This window comes from Micropterus salmoides, unplaced genomic scaffold (genome assembly GCF_014851395.1).
Source record: "Micropterus salmoides isolate LMB-PRFRI ecotype aquatic unplaced genomic scaffold, ASM1485139v1 Ms_hic_scaffold_2, whole genome shotgun sequence".
In the NCBI taxonomy this organism is placed as follows: Eukaryota; Metazoa; Chordata; class Actinopteri; order Centrarchiformes; family Centrarchidae; genus Micropterus; species Micropterus salmoides.
The window spans coordinates 30,600,725-30,619,879 of record NW_024041150.1 but is presented as its reverse complement, the minus strand read 5'-3'; the positions used below and the strand labels follow the sequence as shown (position 1 = coordinate 30,619,879).

At 42.2% G+C, this 19,155-nt stretch overlaps 2 protein-coding genes across 16 annotated transcripts; both read right to left on the bottom strand.

Annotated features, from left to right (window-relative positions):
• Positions 1–1,011: 1,011 nt before the first annotated feature.
• On the bottom strand, positions 1,012–11,473 carry hnrnpc (heterogeneous nuclear ribonucleoprotein C). Of its 15 annotated transcripts, none has more exons than XM_038731303.1 (11): positions 11,335–11,464; positions 9,543–9,576; positions 8,990–9,043; positions 6,393–6,442; positions 5,445–5,692; positions 3,959–4,031; positions 3,767–3,814; positions 3,442–3,602; positions 3,227–3,367; positions 2,308–2,534; positions 1,012–2,081 (listed from the first exon to the last, which is right to left on the bottom strand). In XM_038731303.1, the coding sequence occupies exons 3-11, from the start codon at positions 9,014–9,016 to the stop codon at positions 1,977–1,979; spliced, it is 1,080 nt and encodes a 359-aa protein (XP_038587231.1). In that variant the 5' UTR covers positions 9,017–9,043; positions 9,543–9,576; positions 11,335–11,464; the 3' UTR covers positions 1,012–1,976. The 15 variants fall into 15 exon arrangements, with proteins under 15 accessions (XP_038587231.1, XP_038587232.1, XP_038587223.1 ...); XM_038731304.1 differs by having other exon boundaries at positions 5,445–5,677; XM_038731295.1 differs by lacking the exon at positions 9,543–9,576 and having other exon boundaries at positions 11,335–11,468.
• A 332-nt stretch (positions 11,474–11,805) lies between these two features.
• si:ch211-63p21.2 (FH1/FH2 domain-containing protein 1) lies at positions 11,806–16,617 on the bottom strand. Its single transcript, XM_038730338.1, has 9 exons — positions 15,467–16,617; positions 14,840–14,980; positions 14,444–14,626; positions 13,484–13,603; positions 13,229–13,390; positions 12,719–12,969; positions 12,337–12,559; positions 12,152–12,260; positions 11,806–12,053 (listed from the first exon to the last, which is right to left on the bottom strand). The coding sequence occupies exons 1-9, from the start codon at positions 15,980–15,982 to the stop codon at positions 12,025–12,027; spliced, it is 1,734 nt and encodes a 577-aa protein (XP_038586266.1). The 5' UTR covers positions 15,983–16,617; the 3' UTR covers positions 11,806–12,024.
• Between the last annotated feature and the right edge of the window lie 2,538 nt (positions 16,618–19,155).

Here is a 19,155-nt window from a genome sequence, read left to right as displayed (position 1 = left end):
ATGCTGTGTATTGGTCATTGGTAATAAAGTTCTGGACAAACAGGTAGATTCCCATGTTTAGCTTTTACAACATGGAAATGTTTCTCCCTTCCAATTGTACAGGTACAGATTTAAGTAATAGATAAGGCTCAGTTCATCAAAATTACAATTTAACTCCTTTACCTCAACAGATATTTAGCTGTGCAGAGTTGAGTTGCAGTTTTGCATCATTTTAGACTTAGAATTTCAAACTGTGGAGTGTTACTCCCCAGGTGGGAGCAGGGGAGTCGAAGGCAGAGAGAGAGACTTAAGGCAAATATACTGCCTGAGGTGAAAGGCAATTAAGGTAAATTTCGTACCTCCTCAGATTCATATCTCTGTTTGGAATCGGAAGGCAGACACACATATCTTTAGATTCAGTGTGACTTCAACTTCACAGAGGATATCATTACCTCTGATATCCATCGCAAATAAACATCCTTAAATGTGTCTCGCTATAAGATGCTGCTTATAACCATAATGTACCTGAGAAGTTTTCTTCAGTATCAAAGCAACCCAGTGACGGTTGTTTCTACGTCCATGTGTACATTGCAAACAGGAAATTCTATTCCCAATTAAACACACTTTAATGGTGCCAATTTGCCAAAACTTTGTCTGAAAGGGGCCCCACAATGTCAGATTTTTAAGTCTTCTGTTTGGAGAGATCTTCCAATTCCGATATTCGCCTCCTTCCCACTCTGTGACAAATATTTGAAAACCTGGGCAAAAAAGCCAAACTACCTGCACGGTTGTTTCTAAAGCTATATGTGAAAATACCGGCCCAGCAAGAGTTTTTGACAAGGTAATAAAAACAACTCAGTCCAGCCTCAACTTGTACGCATGTACTGTGCTTAACGGCTAAACCCATTTATGTCAATGCACACCCTCTCGCACAACTCATCATTTCTCTGTTCTCCATCTGCCTTAATGGCACGCTAACGACCCACCGCCTCACGCTGTACCTGAATTGTACTAAAAGGCACAGACAGGTTCCAACTTGGAAAACATGTTTATTCACTTTCATTACTGCAGTCGAATGACAAACAGAACATCAACAGAAACAAGACAAACATGGAGGAGCACTGCATTACACAAGTCAAGGTCAGTTAAGGTCGCAACACCTCAGCAGCAAACCAAACTGTTTTCAGAACGATGAGGATTTTGTCTGAGCATTTGTGCAGTCCGACGTGAGGTTTTGCACATACTCATGTTGTTATCAAACAGGCAGGAGGGGAAGATTTTCTGACAGAAATAAGTTCCTGTGGTCTTCTGTGTGGCTTTTGTGTTAAGACACACTGCCACCTGCTGGTTTGACGCGGCGGGGCAGCAGCTGGATCGGGAATACATTTTTAATTTTATACATTTTCAAGTTGTAGTACCATGTCTGGTATTTTGTCTCAAGACTAACCCGTTGCACAGGAGCATGTTTTTATTCCGGATTTGTTTCAAAGTCAGCCACTGCCTGGGGTGGTGATTTGTTCAATTTGTTGGTATCAAGTCCAATCATCTAAAAAAAACAATTACCGATAGCGGCTTTCCTTCAATCTTTTTTTTCTCACACTGGAATGGCTTATAGCCCTGAGTTTAAACATACAATGTTATACAATGTTACATTGATCCTCAACTGAACTTGCATTTTGTTTAAATGTAACACATCAGAGCTTACATTTATCCAATTGCAGAAAACATCTATAAAAAAAAGTCAACAAAAATAAAATAAAATCAGGGGGGAAAAAAGGGGAACATCAAATTACCAGCTTGAAAGAAAACTGTAAAATCATGACATTTATGGGTTTCTGTATGTGTGTGACAGAGAGCAATATCTACATTACACTGTATAGAAATGTCCAGTCAATTCAGCAGATATGAGCACATGATCACCGTGTACAGGTCTGGTGTGGAGATACAATCATACACAATTTGTTTTGTGTATGTGTGTGTGTCTGCCTGTGTAATGTTTAGGAGTCGTCTCCGTTGGCACTATCGCCGTCATCCTCTCCTTCCTCCTGCTCGCCTTCCTCCTCCTCATCTTCCTCCTCCTCCTCTCTCCCTCTGCTTTTCATCTGCAAAGAAGGAAAAGTGGAAACAGGACAAATAACCTCAACCTGGGACCTTTCTTTTTGAAATTTTCATATCACATAAAGGATTTACAGTGCTGTATGAGTGACTTTAACACATACACATCAGAAGATATTCATGTTTTTAAAAATAATGTAAATGATTCGTCAAAATACAGGTTCTGGGAAATCGTTCAATATTTTCTGGTATTCGTAGACTTATCCAACTCACTGAATAATCTGCAAAAGTCATTGATGTCTTAGCTCTCGTCCTGGCTCCCTCCCTCTCCTCCTCCCAGCTCCTCACCTCGTCTTCGTCCTCCAGCAGGTCGCCCTCGTCCTCGGAGTCGTTCAGCTCCTGGCTTTCTCGGTCCCGTTTCAGGCTGTCGTCTTTCTTGCTGGAGGTGGAGGAGTTGAGGGAGGAGAGCTCACCTGGTTCCGGTTTGCTGCTTTTCATCTCTGAATGAATGGAGGGAAACGGCGGGGGAGAAAAAAAGTGATACAAAGAGAGGGGGGGGGGGATACGGGCAGGTGAGCTCAAAAGCAGACCACAAAATGGAAACTGGAATTGCGGCTGTTGAGGATAATTTTTCCTTCTGAATGCTTCCAACTCACAAGGGAAAGGGAGGAAGGGTTTGTTAGATTGACACCCAGATACAAGCATCTAACTCCATCCTAACTGGTACTAGCTGGTTAGCTTGATAGACCTGGAGAATATTAATGATGGGGCTGGTTGGATCACGCTGAAATGAAACCCTACAGTTCGTATGTTCTATTGGCTGAAATTATATACTTGAAATTTGCATATGCCCCTTCATGACTCATCTTAGAGCACTGTGAGTCAGAGAAGCCTTCCTTTGGTGTTAATCACACATTAGCAAGTAGAGTATAAATGTGCGATGTGTGGTTGTTCTTGTTTTAAATGGTTACCTCTTGTTTTTCCAAATACAGAGTTGTCAAATTCACTGTTTCACTGGTCGTTTTATACATTTATAATAAATATGATTGGTCAGGAAACTCTTAAAGTAACCACAAATCTGAAAACAAAAAGGGTTGTCCAATTTAACTTATCTCTGCACCAGAAAAAATACATTTTTTTTTAATATAGTTTTCATTCTGCCACACTGGTATAAACTCTCATTAAGGCCCACCGGACTTCTTGCTGTGGTCCTTCTCCATGCGCTCTAGGCTCTCCAGCAGGTAGTCCACCTTGTGTTTGATCTGCGTGAGCTCCCTCTTGATGGTCTGCAGATCATCTGCCTTCACTGTGGGGAGAGAAACAGCACGAAAGTCTTTAGGGCTGTGATGCGGGTGTGATGGAGCAGCAAGGGACAGCGGCCATCATGACAGAACTGTGGGTACCTACTTGCACGGGAAGTCCTCTGGCTGCTCTTGGAGGAGGAAAAGCTGGTTTTGGTCCTCCGGCTCCCTCCTCCGCTCAGGCTGACTCTGGGACGCTTTGAGGGAATGACAGCACGGGACAGGGGAGGAGGGGGAGGGGGCACCCGGGACTGGTAGGAGTACACCCTGAGACACAAATACACGAGTTGAACACTATCACCATCAAAATCTAATGTCAGTTTCTCAAGCTCATTCAGCAAAACGTTCGTAATCTTAACAATAACAGCATACACATTAATATACAGCTCATGAGCAATTATTCTAACAAATTTAAAGAATAGACAGCTTACCTATCATAGTAATCTCTTTGAAAGTCATAGTCCAAATCAAGAGATGAACTGTGGAGAGAGCAGAGATTTACCTTTGACTTGATACTTTTTCTGGCTTTGCGTTTCAAATCATGTCTGAACGTGGAATTACAGAAATGGTTACGCTGTTGTATTTGTTGTTGCTGTTGTGAGTGTAAATCAGTGCGTACGCACCTGTACATGTCTCCTGCAGAACGCTTCACTGTCTTTGATCTGTGAGGTTTCGGCTCACCTGCCAGGTTGATGTCTGACGGAGGGAAAACAAGGGAGGACGGGGTGGAAGCAAGAGTCAAGAGTTGCCAGGAGTGGGAGAATGCGCCAGAACATGTCATGGGCAGAAAGTGTGAAATTTCAATTAACACATTTTATCTCTCCTTCCCCTCCACCTGATGGTATGTTATTTCGGAAGACTAACGCAGGTTTTACCTCTACAGGTGGCAATTGCAAATAATTACTCATTTATTTTAACTTGTGTGGAGCCCCAGATTGGTCAGAACATTTTGATCAGAAACAGCTGTTTTTATGTCTTTACTTTGATGTGATGCTTTTAAACATCACTTGTGCAAAATAATGCTTTAAAATCCTACTTTCACTGTTGTTCCTGGTTTTAAGCACTAGAGGGCAGCACAGAGGCTCTGCTCAGCTGTGGGTCCGAATTTGAAGGTGACGGTAAATTGTGACGGACATCAATGTTTATCCGTTTGCGTTTGGGCCCTGCAACAGATTCATGGCCTATCCATAGTGTTTCCTTGTCTTTTGCCCAGTGCATGCTGGGATAGGCCTCTACACTGCTGTGACATTGAATTGAAACAAGCGCATATAGCAAATAGAGGCACAATGTCCACACCCTAAACACTAAGCCCTGGACCCTCACAGACTTATTTGATGTCACCTGGTAAGTGATGGAGTGCAAGGGCTCAAAATGTTACAAATAGGACAGCACTGAATGAATGACTGACTGGTTTATTTCATTTTAAATTATTATTACTTTGTGACATTATCATGTTACCTTCATTGAATTCTACTCTATTTTTTCTAACCATGTTAATGTCACTCAGGGTTTGTTGCTACTTCCATGCTTGTTTGTTTACCGTTCTTCTTCTTTCTTCTCTTATAAAGGTGGGTTTGCTGGAATTTTTCTCTCGCTTCCGGGCTTTCCCTGGTAACGCACATGTTTCACTTCACAATGTAATGAACTGTGGGCAATTCCCTCAGGCAAAGTTTGCAGAAATGCGGACTCACTAAAGGGCTCAAAATGTCTGCAAGTGAGCCCTCGCACACTTGACGATTTGACAGCGGGACGATCCTAGGTCCTCACAGACTTGACAGGAACGCACATCAAAGTCTGAATATGGACATCAAGACTGGTTCAGTTTGAAAATTTAAAAGTTTTGTATCTCAACTTGCAAAAAGCATCTTGTGCACAGAGCTGTCTCTATTTACACACACACACACATTTCTTAAAACAAGTAAGACTTACAGTCTGCAGATCCCAAGTATTAACATATTTTCATTTGCATATTTCAGAATAATTATTACAGTTGTTCAAACTATGTCTTCAGGAAGGGGCACTGATTCTAAGACTCTGTACTGGACTCCCTGACTTTGTAGCTCCATCCATGGAGCTCACCCCACCTCCCCTGACCCTCACCCACCTCACCTAGCACCTGTCCCACGATCATGCGGCCGTCCTCGCCGGCCACGGCGGCCCGTGCGTTCCTCTCATTGGAATACTGCACAAAGGCGTAGCCCTTGTGGATGGAGCAGCCGACGACCTTGCCGTACTTGGAGAAGATGGCCTCCACGTCGGCCTTGGTGACCAGCAGGGTGTTGAGGTTGCCGATGAAGACGCGGGAATTGAGGGAGCGCGGGTCAGTCTTGTTGGTCACGTTGCTGCTGGCCATCAGGCTAGAGATGAAGGACAGGGGGAGATGAAAGGACAAGAGGAGATGAAGGACAGGAGGAGATGAGGTGGAGACGGCAGATGGAGAAGAGGAGGGGGAAAAGGACATAAAAGATCAGGGAAACATCCTTTGAGGGGAGGGATCTTCAGGGAGACAGGAAGAGTTAATTCACTATTCCATAAAGTTTCAGAAAAAGCGCTTCACAATTTTACAGAGCCGAAGTTGGCATCTTCAGATTACTTGTTTTGTATGACTAACAGTCCAAAACAAAAATATTGTCAATTTACAGTCATGTAGAGAAAAGCAGCCATTTCACACATTTGATCATTTACACAATCAATCATAACATAAACTGTTGTTAACTGTCTGTCCATCAAGTAATCTATAAATTGACCTATAATTTGCGCACTAATGACACGTTATGTTCATTTACTAATTTCAATATAACCACATGTACCCACATACCCTTATTTTAACAAGATGGTTTTGTAATCATAGACATGCAAATGAAAAGTCTGGCTCCTACTTTCTACCTCCTTCTACAGTACAGGTGGAGTTCAGCATCTTACACACACACACACACACACACACACACACACTAAATGTGTGTTTGCATTTTCAAAAGGGAGACACAAGCCTCTAAAAGTAGATATGGGACAGCAGAACAGAAAGTTTGTTGGGGTCATGAAGCAGCCAGCACTCACTCCATCATGTCTGTACTCAGGTCGCTGGAGGTCTGCCTGCCTGTCTGACTCTGTTGGAGAGAAGAGGGTCATGGAGGAACTATGAGAGATGGGGACACATCTACTACACCTCCAAAAAGCTTGATTTTGTTTTCTCTTCTCCCACTCTTGGATTTTTGGCAAAACCAAAAAGTGCTTAGAAAAAAAAGATAGAGGGCCTGGTCAGGAGGTGGTTAATAAAATGTTTTTTAATGGAAGTGGTAAAAGAAAAAACCTGTAGGATAAATGTTTGTTATGACAGAACAAGATTTTGCATCAACGTGAGAAAGCTGCTTTTGACAAACTGTTTTACTTTCTAAGTGTGTATTTGTAAAACTCATAACTACCATGTTGTGTGTCTTTTAGAAACAGTATCCCTGCAGTAAACACCACTTTAATGAAGCTCATAAGTTCAGATTTTGTTGTGACATGTCCCTTTCAACTGTTATCATTTTTGCAGTAGTATGTAAGGTTTGTCAGAACAAAAGGGGGTGGGGGGGGGTGGGGGGTCCTTCTGGCCTAGTGGTTCAGCCACAGACTACATAGCTGCTGTATCCTCTGTTTGATTCCCTCTTGGGGACTTTAAATGTCGTCATGATTTTTTAGACTCGTCTCCGCTGCTCCTCTTAAATCTACAGTTCAGGCAGCACTTGTAGTAAATCCCAATTACAAAGAGGCAGCTACACAAGCAAGTCGCATTAGCGTGTCGTACATTAGCGTAAAGCACGTCTGCTTTAAAAATGAGAGGCCATACTGTTGCTGCTGGTGCATTAGTGGCAAAAGCTGCAAACTTATGTAACATTGGAGGGGGGGCGGGGGGGGGTCTCATTAATGATGTGGCAAACACAGGGAAGCTATAGCGAGAAAGAATTACAGCTCTCACAAGCATACCCTCAACACCAGCACCAACTGTAAGACACTTCACTTCTGCTTAATAAAATTACTATGACATGAAAAAAGGCCATCATGCACCATCAGAAATAAAAGATTTGGCTGAATACATTCCTGGCTGTTTTTTTTGCTTTGTGGGATTTTCTTTCAGCATCAGGACATAAACCCTCCCATGTGTAAACACTGGCTTTACTCATTGGCCTTTTGAGTGTGTCTTGTATTTTCGCCAATTCCCTCCTTCCTTCATCTTATCATCAACCACTTCAGCCACCATAAAGCCATTTCTCACCTGCCAAAACACAACACTGCAACCAGCTGGGCTAAACTGTAGCCCGGCAGCAGCCTGTCCCTCCCTGGCCAGTAGCTACTAGCAGGGGATTACATGATTTTCAGCAGGCTGCCTGGCCAAAGCTTAATGTCCTGCTCTCCTCTACATGATTTGGCCGGGATGTTTCTGTTGCTTGGCAAGCTGACAAAGTGTCTACAACACCGGGTGTGTGTGTGTGTGTGTGTGTGTGTGTGTGGGGGGGGGGATCACAGGCCACTTAGCAAATGTTTGTAATTCTTTGTGGAATGTTGGGGTTCACGAGGGACCATCCAGGGTTTATATCGAGGCGCTTATGGCTGTGCGATTCTAATGACAGAGAATGATGTTGTACGCAACCAATCAGGCAGTGTTGCTGCACAGTAAGAGAAACATTTATTGGAGAATTTGGTATTCATTTACACACTTGGTGGCCAAAATACCAGTAACATCTTGCATGTAATAAATCGCAGGGTGGGGAATAAAAAAAAAAAAAGGTGAAGTCTATAATGTTTGTCTGTTATGTGGCTGTTTTTTTTTGCCAGTGACTGCAAGGGCCCTGTACTGTCTGTGTAATTTAGGTGTGTTTGGCACATGGCGTCCACTTTTTAGGACTTTTCTCCATGCAACACGTGTCGGCTGCTTGTACATCACATAAGTGTGACATTCAACGTGTTTATTAGTGACCTTTTTTATTTTGGGGCCAAAATCCAAGCAGTGAAAAAAGGCCAGTTTAAACAAGACGAGCTTCACAGAGGTGATGTTTATTGCTAGGTTATTATACTGCATTATGTTGTGAGGTCCCCATGGTATTTATCATTTCACATTCAACATCCTGGGTTACTGTCACCCCTCATTTACAGTGCCCATTCATGGCAGTGTGAAACTGAATGTGACATACACCAGCAGTGACTTTTCCTATCCTCTGTTTCAGCTTGGCTGTCTTGTATGGTGGCCTAAAGTGTTCACCGGAAATCTGTAGTTTCACTGTGACTGCCAAGTGGGTTCATTGCAACAGATCAGTTATGTGTGAGTGTTGGTTTAATGTTTGTGCTTCCACTGTGAACGACACTGCGCCTGCAGCTCTCAGGACTCATGCTTGAAGGCAGAGGTGACAAAATGACTTTGCAGTTTGTACAGACGTGTCTGGAGCTGTACGCCGTCTGCGTGCATGTACTCAATAGCTTTCTGGAGCAAAAATTGAGAGGAATACAATCTTAAACTCTGATGTTTTAAATGCCGAGTCAGTGTAACTGATAATTGGTGTGAGAAATGCAACCTCATGTAGATTGTAATAAAAATATAACAGTATTAGTGATAAATGAACAAGTTAGTGATTCATAGTATTCAATAGGCATGCTTATTTTAATGGGTACAAACTTACTATTCGGGGTGATAATGGTGACATCATTATTATCAAGAGCTGGTATCTTTGTTTCTGTGGGTAATGGACCAGATTTGACTCCATCAAATGACATGCATACTCAAAAAAAGAAATCACATTACAAAGCAAAGGCAGCAAAAAATAGGACTTATTTTGCCTTTGTCAGTGCCAGCCCTAATCCAAGGACTGGCTGCAGGAGGGAGTCAAGTGAGTGTTATTCAGGAGTTAGCAACACATTGGGCCTCTTATAAAAATCTAAAAATCAACACTGAACATAATGCATTTGATTATCAGAAACTGGGAACATGGGGGGGGGGGGGGGGGCTCATGTAAGAGGCCACTAGTGTCAAACAGTCGATTTCTACTTTCACAGCACAAAAAAACCCAACAAAAAACACTACATGCTTCTTGCTCTAGGAAATCCAAAAAGGGTGAGAAATGGGCGGAATCACAAAGGGGTGAAAACAAAAGTGGAATATAAAAAATAAAAAAAGTGATGCAAAATTTGAGGTGAGAAAAAAAAACAAAAAACAGAAGGTTGAGACCAACTTACGATTTGCCGCTGTTCAAAAAAGTGGCTTCAAAAACTAAACAGGGGGAAACAAAAACGTAATATTAGAAAAGATTTTTTTAAAGGAACTAGAACTATTATTACCACAAAGCAGGGACGTATGGAAAATGTGTCGAGAGAAAAACTAAACAAAATCTTTTAGACATTTTGCAGGCAGGCTACTTTAAGAGTGAACTTGCTTTTTCCAGGAACAAATTAGAGTAATTATTTAATGATAATTAATAGACGATTATCATACTATTCTGGAACTGGTTTGTTGTGCCTCTAATTCTACTACTGCTCCACACACTGACGTTTGAACTGCAAATTTTCTAAATAAAACCACTAATGATCCAGAGTGGGAGTAAGCCAGTGAATATGGCACCAACCCTGTTAAGAATGCGCACGGCTTGGAGTTTAACTGGGAATTCAAATGGTCATGCAAACAAAGAGGGAATGGAATGGGTTAAACAAATAACTCATACTTCATCTGTAAAACTCAAACCTGCTTATTTGTGCTCAGACTTCTACAGAGATATGTAAACTGGCATTGACAAATGTGAGCAAGGAAATCATCAGACTGGTGTCAGCTTTAAAAAGGCCACATCAGAGCGTCACCAGTCTAGGGGGTTGGTGGCTCATTATTCTTTCCTCCTGCCTGCCCTCCTTGTAGGGGCCAGAGTAAAGGGCCGGCTGTACAACAGCAGCAGAACAGCGCCCCTGGAGCCAGGAGGTGCTCAAGGACACTTCCAGAGGACACACTTTGGGCCAAGGGGGGTGGGGTACAATAGGGGTAAAACGGATCTTGCAGTTTTGGGGGCCATTATCAACAGCACCCTGCCTTCCTACTGTAAACCTTTGTTGCAGACTAGATATACACTACGTTTTTCACACACACACACACACACAAACACACGTATGCAACTGATCCGTCAAAAAAAAAGCTTTAAGATGATGCATTCAAGAAAGGAACAGAGCAAAAAGGTGCAGGCCTGATTACAGCTCATTGCAGGCTCCTTTGTGGGCCTTCCTCCTGGGTCTAAGCAGCTCCACAGCTCAGAAAAAAACTGATCTACGAATAAACTTAAAAATAGTATTTCACAAAATACTAAATTACACAAATTTATTTGCACCAATGCTACAGAAACTCCAGGTCCATGACTGCACAATACATTAAAACACTGTAGTGTTAATGTTCCTTAAAAACGCGCCCACTTAAGGAAAAAACATCTTGCCTCAAAAATTACATCACTCCTGAGAGGTTTGCAGTAGAAAATACACTGCCTCAGCACAGCGAAAATCACAATGAAAATAGGAAAAACGTATCTTATGAGTCACTGTCAACGACTGCAAATCAAGTTACGGGTGGGGATAAGGCACAGGACGAGAATAAAAAACCTTTTAAAAACAGATTTCCAGAAAAAGGGCGACCCGTTTTGAACACTGTCCAGAGAAGACTGGAACAATCTTCCATATTTCTTTCCTCGAAAATACGACCACACTCAAATAAACAACACGATAACACAGCGGGGGGGAAAAATTGAGGTTTTCAAATGTCTTATTCGAAAAACAAAAGCAAAAATGTTGTTGTGGAAGCTACTTAAAACTAGTTTCTGCGCAGCTCACACTGCCATCACAAAATGTACGCCACTAAAGCCAACACAGTCTCAGGAATACCAGCCAGGAAAAATGCATTAAAAATAAAAACAAAAAAGTCCCAAAGACGGTTCAGGAAGTCAGGAAAAAAATAAAAAAAAGATAGGGGAGAAAAAATCTCTCGGTTAAAAATACTCACCAGGAGCTTAATACAAAAATGAGTAAAATTCAACGCTGTTTTTACTTGAGTAGGTAAAGATCCGCTTACGGCTCTGCAGGCTGATTGTATCACCTTGAAACCAGTGGACACGAAATGGCGTCGACTCATGTACACAAGAAAAGAGATCCGCCCACATCTGCGTCACAGTTTCTGATTGGATGTTTGAACCTCCCTTTGTGGTTATACCCTTTAGGGATTGGCAGACGCGCTTGTCAGTCCGGCTCACCAGTGACGACATCGGTATATGCAGCACTCGTAGCTTATTTGTTTGTATCAGAATGGCACTTAAAATCAAAAAGGGACCATTTATCATAATGTAGCGTGGAATATAATGTCATGTACCAATATTATTAACTCTTAAGAGGAGGACATCTATCAGGTTTTTATTTTCATCATGTCATGGCACATTTTCTCTTTCAAATGTTGCTACATTCATTTAGATTTTACACATTTTATTTTTCATATGGCTGTTTTTATTGTTCATTTTAATGCATATTTACTATACAACTCAATTGACGCAAAATCCCGTCCATTCTCTAACTGTTAAACAATATTGTGCTGCGAAACGGTGCCTTTTAACAGCAGTCAGTCATAAATAACATTCACAAACATTTTTTTTTCTCTAATGCACCAGTGACCGCATGGCTCCTGAAAGTAATATCAACGGCGTCACCACTTCATTTTCCGTGAGAAAGGACCTGAGGAGTAAACAAATATGGGTTCAGTGTAACTCATTTGATAAATTAAAGAGGTCAAGGTTGAGCTTTTTTTAAAGTGTGTGTGAATAACAAAGTACTTTGGAAGTCAGTCATCCTCCTGCGGTTTCGAGGCAGAGTGACGTCCAGTCTTGAGGTGGACTCAGGTGTTTTCAGCACCTCCTCCAGCCTACGCTGCTCCTCATTTTCCTGGAATTGGCAGATAATGAATTAACAAAACCACTCAATCCTTTTGTGGTACTTTAAGAGCATCTGAAATAAGAACCTGTGTTGGCGTTTCTTGACGTTTCCTTCTGGCTGCGGGAGTGTTAGGGCCTGGGCTTTCTGCTCCACTTTTCTGCCGTTCCCTCTCTCTCTGCAGGAGGATGGTCTGCCGTGTGGTCCTGTACTCTAACGAAAAGTTACTGATGGTTTTACAGAAGTCCTCCTCTTTGGTGTCCCTCACCATAGCCCGGGAGTAGCCTAGGAATAAGAGGAAAGAGTGGAACCTGGAGGAGCGAAAATTAAGAGGAAAACAGCAAGTTTTAACTCAAACAAAAAGGAAACCTTTGGGCTCAAAATGACTCCAATTTGAACTTAAAACATCACATCAAGGAGGTGCTAAAGATGTCAACAAGAACTATATAAACCATGTACTTGCAGCACACCTGTTAATAACCCGGCGATGGACGGCTCGCAGGACCTTCAGCCTCTCCTCGCACTCTTTCAAAATCTTCGGCAACCTGTAACGGAGCGAGGCCTCCGAGGCCAAGGCCTCGTCTTCTTGTCCTCTCCTCTTCTCCATCTTTCCTCCTTTCCTCTTCTCCTCTGCCTTGTCCAGCACCTTCAGCTGCTCCCATGATGCTTTGCACAGGGCCTCTAGCTGGGTGATGTTGGACTGGACTAGGGAGTAGTCACACTGCAACGAGAAAATAAGGGAAGTGCATTTCGAAATGGATTCACAGTGGATTTGTTATTTGGATTTATTGTAACTGAATAGTTTACTGTCTGTTTGAAATAGGATTTGTTTTTGTTCTTGGTTTGGACGCCCTTTATGATCTTGACATGATGAGTTGGAATCAATCATGGTGATCTTTACTTCAGCCTTTTTGTTACTGTACATCCAAATAATCCTCCCTCGGGCTCACAAACACACCCACATAAGCGCAGCTACGCACCTTGCCAGCTTTAGTAACAGCAGTGATGTCAGAGTAGAGGTCAGACGATTGCGGGTAGAGCTGCATCAGAAGCACACACACGTGGTGCAGCAGGGGCTGACGAGTGTGTGTATCCCTCACCTGGGACAGCTTTCCCAGGTAACTCAGCTCAAAACCACGGGCCTTGGCATATTAAAATATGTTGTCAGAGGAGGGGGAGGAATATGACTCACTAAAGCTCAAAAGTGCTTTAACAATGGATCACAACGCACTCACCTTACATCCATTGAGAAAGTTACCGATCGCTAACACTGTTGCTAGAATACATCTGAAGGTCTGGCTGGCTGCGAGCTGCTCCATGGCCAACTTCAGATGGAAGAGAGGCTCAGCAATTTCCTGTTAAGAGAAAGGACACATTTAGAGGACAATGTGGGTTGTGACTCATACAGAGGTGAGCCCTCAAATCCACGTTTTATTTTTAGATATTTGTGGTGATAGGAAGTCACCACAGTGGTGTTTTTGGTGCTGCATTCATACAGGGATTACTTGTCATTCCGACATTACTGTGACGGTTGATTTTATGATAATGCAGCTTGTGTAGGTGGCAGCGTGGTGGTCACACTAATGCTCATGCAAACTACCTAGATTCTGCTCAGTTTTCAAATGCAAATGTAACAGTTTCTACCCTGAGAGGGTAACAAAACAGACATCTATCTTTCATCTATCATTTTAAAGGTCCAGTGTGTAATATTTAGAAGGATCTATTGAGAGAAATTTAATATAATTTCTATGGATTCAGTGTTTTTATTACCTTGGAATGAGCCATTTCTATCTACATACTGCGCAGGTCCTCTTACGTGGACGTCACCATGTTGTGCCGCTGTGTTTCTACAGTGGCCCAAACGGACAAACTGCTCTACAGAGCACGTTTTATCACTACGTTGAATATGTACTATGAAGAAGAAGAAGAAGAAGAAGAAGTCGTTTGGTTTGTTAGAAGTAAGAAGAGAAGTGAAGTTTGAACAAATGGAGGATCACACGTAGTATTTAGTACAAGAGCCGACAGAGCGTGTTGTAGCTTCTCCTACATTGCAAAGGTAGAGGGGATCGGTGAGTGAGACGACGGTTACAATTTGCAACCCTCACCACTAGATGCCACTAAAACACACTGAACCTCTAAATAGCAAAACAGTTTTCCATCCCATTCCATCGCATGCTTGTTTGACTTTCTCTTACCCTTTCTAGGGAGTCGTAGTCCAGAGCAAAGGCCCACAGCTGAAGCCTAGAGTTCAGATGCGGGATTTCCCCCAAAGTGAGCAGACAGAGCTCAGCTGGGGCCAGAGGGGAGTGGGGATTCTGGGCCTTGGCATCCTTGATCAGACAAAGTTCCTCTTCTGTTGGCATTAAAGCTTTAAGCCGCTGTTTTAGAAGGGAATGTGGAAAGAGATGAATTCATGCTGCAGGACTCCTAATGGGACCTTTTGCTGTTCGTATCTTCACCCCGCTCAGGTTTCACTTTTACATAATAACAACATGGCAAGGGCAACAAATTGCCTTTCCAAACAAATGCTAACTTTAGAGGTTAATCAAATGCTGAAGCTCAAATTCTGGAGGACATGACCTCTACTATACCTGAACGTCCTCTCTGTCCAGCACACTGCTGTCCATGCTGTAGATAGCAGGGGGGAGGAGGCGGGGAGGGGGCAGACTGCTCAGGGCGATGGTTATGATGTTGCTCCGCTTCATCCCCAACACCGAGACCAACGGCTGCTTCTGTGTTGAGGTATAAAGAAATCTGAAGCCCTTTATTCAACTAATAGTCAATAACACACCAATCAGGATAAAAATCCCTCATTCAGGTGAGTTCATACCATTTGTAAGGAGCAGTTTAAATATTTTCAGCAGCATTTGGATGAATGCCAGATAGAAATGTTTGGTGTACTGGAGAAATGTTGTGCCACATGCCCTGATGTTCATGCTTGCTACTTAACATTTTGCAATTTCCATAAGATTCAAAATCATGCAGCAGCAGATGACTCACCTTATCAGAAGTGTTAACATGGAAGTAAATTCAACAAAAGTGCTAAGGGCAAAACACTTTTTTGTCACAATCTGACAAAATTACACTGCAATTTGTTGTCTGGATTTATAAATCTGCTTTTTCCACAGGAGAAAAACAGATACTGCAAAATGTAGAACACGTTTGTAAGCACAATCTCACGACATCCCTGAGGCATCTTTCTGTCTCATAGGTCTTACCTGCCTTCCAGAAACCACATTAAAACTGGTGCTATGGCCCTTAGATTCAAACAGGTACTCCAGTCGGTTTGTATCCAAGTGGACTGGCTCAAGTCCGGACCAAATAGTCTGCGTCCCAAAGCGGGTCATTCTGGGAAGGGGAGCCAAACTCTGCAGTTCCCTCCAGTGGAGCTTCAAGGTGCGAGATTTGATGGTAGCATCTTCATGCGAGGCCGAGGGCAAAGGTGGGGCAAGCGGAGGAGGGGGAGGAAGAGGAGGGGGTGCTGGAGGGGCTCGGAGACAGGTTGATGGTACAGTGGTTGAGTTGGTTCCCTCGTCCTCTGTGCTGTCTTCCTCATCCCAGAGGTCTGAGAAATCCAAGGTGTTGACGCGAAGACATGCAGCTGGTTTTAGGAATGAACCCCAGCATTGGTCGAGATCCCAGGACAGGGGGTTATCCCTCGTCTGGTCTGACTCCTTCATGGGTATTTCAGGGTGGTCCGTGACTCCAAAAGTTCTGTTAATATTCAACAGCATTACCGTGATAAACCAGGGTATAATTTCTTTTTTTGTGCATGAGAAAAGTGACTCCACAAAGCATCCTCCTTCTACATATTAGATAGAAAACAAGGCCTTTTTAGATAAGTTTTGCTTTCATCCATATTTTCCACGCTGCAGCTGAATGTGATCCCTTCCTTGTCTCTTCTTCTCACTGTGCAGTCAGCAAACCCCTCAGACAATATGTATACACATCTAAATGTCTGTGGATGCTCAGCCTCACTTGACGACCACAGAAGTGCATAGCTCACACAACCAAATCGTAATCTTCGAACCACCACTGGGTGTTCTCACAGCACCGTAACCTGCAATTGCCTTGGGTGCAGTTTTTGTCCGTCAATTTTAAAATGACAAGCCGAGTCTGACACTTTGATCCAAAAGTCCGCTGTTTTCCTGTGCGTGTGCCAGAAACCGGTGACCTCAGTCAAAAAGAAGGAATCCATATGAGTTTTGTCGGGTTGTGTTCAGTCCTGTAACCAATTCTGATGAGAAAATCCAAGGAATGCCTTTCTGAAGCACTTCCAGAACATCTAAATGTCGTTCTTCTGCAGCTCTCCCTTGGCTTTCATCTCTCTCTCTCTCTCTCTCTCTCTCTCTCTCTCTCTCTCCATGTTTCTCTTTCTGTAAAGTGACAGCACAAAAGAGAGGGAGCGAGGTGCATTGGTCCGTTGGTGCATTAGTCCTGGTTTATTTGAGTTGCACCCTTTCCCTCAATTTCCTTATCGGGCCTGCATCTCCTGTTTGTATTGCTACTTGTGTGTACACAAATCTCCCTATCTGCCACTAAAGATCTTTTACTTCCCTCCTTTTCTGCATCCCCTTCTCCCCTGTGAGCACATAAAAAAGCGCAATTGACCAAATTTGCCCTGGATCTCTTTTTTTTAATTACATGCAACGTTGTGGACGACACATCAGCGTACTATAATCAAGCAATAATCAAAGCTTCCTTGATGAGCCGAGACTTGTGCCGACACACATGCAAGTGCAAATCTTCAGAAACGCTGGCCTTAAAAGCTTGTTATGCAGCAGAGATAATGCTAATGGGCAGCAGTGCTTAAGTCATGGGCAACATCTTTAAAAGGAAGAAATATTCTTTGATAAAACATGAGGGTGAAGTTCAGCAATTTTAAAAACATACTGGGTAACTGGGTAAAACAAATTATAACCAAAAACACTGGGTCTGTTGAATCACTCCAAAGCAAGCAGTATACAGTTCACAGGGGTCATTTGCATGGTCGACATGCCGCAATAATGAGAATCTTTCCCTTGGCCATTAGGTCTCCCCCTAATTACACTTTATCTCATTCAGTGGGGCTCATGGGACGTTTAGGCCAAAATGAGCTCTATTTGGAAAGATTTAGCTCTTGTTAACATTTATATATGAACAGGATTTTTGCTGCTGCTGCAAAAGATGATTTAGAAAAAACTCTTTTTCAACTTATCTTGATTGGCACATCTGGGAGTGGTCACACAAACACAGGCATCTTCTTCTTTGACTAAAATTCATACACCTGGGACATTTGGAGTTTTTAACCCACCAGAGACGCCGATCACATTGTGATGTTATCTCAATTTTACCTTTTATGTTCATATTTGCAATATTTGTTTGCATTTGCACCCTTTAAAATGCTTGATCAAATGTGTTGTGTGGTAGGCGATACAAAGGCAAAATGAAAGGTATTTTAAAAAAGGCCAATCAAGCCCAAGACCTTTAAGGGTTAAAATCTACTGACAATGTGTGATAACCAATATGTGTTCAATACATTGAAATGAAGACTGAGCAGGATTTGACCAAGATACACTTACTAGACAGAATCGCAGTTACTGAAACAGACAGATTTCCCATGGGAACAGACATTTCCGGTTATTTTCTTTGATGTGTCTGTGTGTGTGTGTGGCAGTGGTTGTGTATATGAATGTGTGCATCTCTTTTCATCTGTTTCTCTGTCTGTCATACCATTTCCACTGAATGTAATTCAACTCTCTCTGGGCCTTTACAGTGCAAGATAAAGATCAAGGCAAAATTACATGTAATCATTCCCAGTTTGCTTTGAGAATAGTAACAGTTTTTAAGTTGTGAGAGTCAAGGACCACAGCTTGGATTTTTTCATGTAAAGCTCATTTTTGAACTACGACACTCACCCTGTGCTTACAATGAATCCTCTTAACAAGAGGGTTTTCACACTGGCCTACAAGTTCTTCAATTTATCACAAAAGCTCAACTGAGTTATGCTTTGAACAAGATCTTGAATTCAATTTAAACCACTCAGTACACACCTTTGAATGTGCACCATTTTTAAACAACCAAACGTCTCATTTTCCTAAAAGACAATTACATACCGGTGTACCACACTGCTATGCACCATGCATTCATTGCAACAATACAGCGGCAGTTTTGACCAGTGAAGGTACGTAGGTTCTCTCCTTTGGACATGATGATTGGTGGGTTCACAAAACCACTTTCAGGTCATGGTCCAGAGGTAAGAACCCAGCCAGAATGAGAAGAAGACCAAAAACAAGCTTTTCTGAAAGTGTGCACAGCTGGATTACCAATTGGAATTTGAATTATGTGAATATGCACCACTAAAGCACAGCATCAGCTAACATGATAACATCTTTTTTCAAGAACTTGACTATTTCATATTTGTGTTTATATTTAGCATATTCATAGATATATGTGTTTAATCTTATTACCACACAACACATCTGATGCCAGGAATTGTTCCAGCATTATAAAACTCTACACACTGCAAACGGAATGTGAAGAACCGAGGTAACCAGGGGCCCGATGTGATTCTCTTTTTTCTATATTTCACTGCTGTTTGCCTATAGGTTAAATATGTATGACCTCGAGTTGATCTATCTATCTATCTATCTATCTATCTATCTATCTATCTATCTATCTATCTATCTATCTCATAGACTGTATAAAAAAGATCTATCTATGTAGGCTGTATATATATATATATATATATATATATATATATGTAAATAGCTAGCGCACTAGTGATTAAGTAGGCTAACCACTTTTTGACTGAAATTCAGTTAATCTTCTTCAATTTTGTCATTTTGGTTTGTTATGAAGCCAATGAATCCAGCCTGAATGTAGGCCTGCTTGAATGCATATATACATACATACAGTACACAGCATA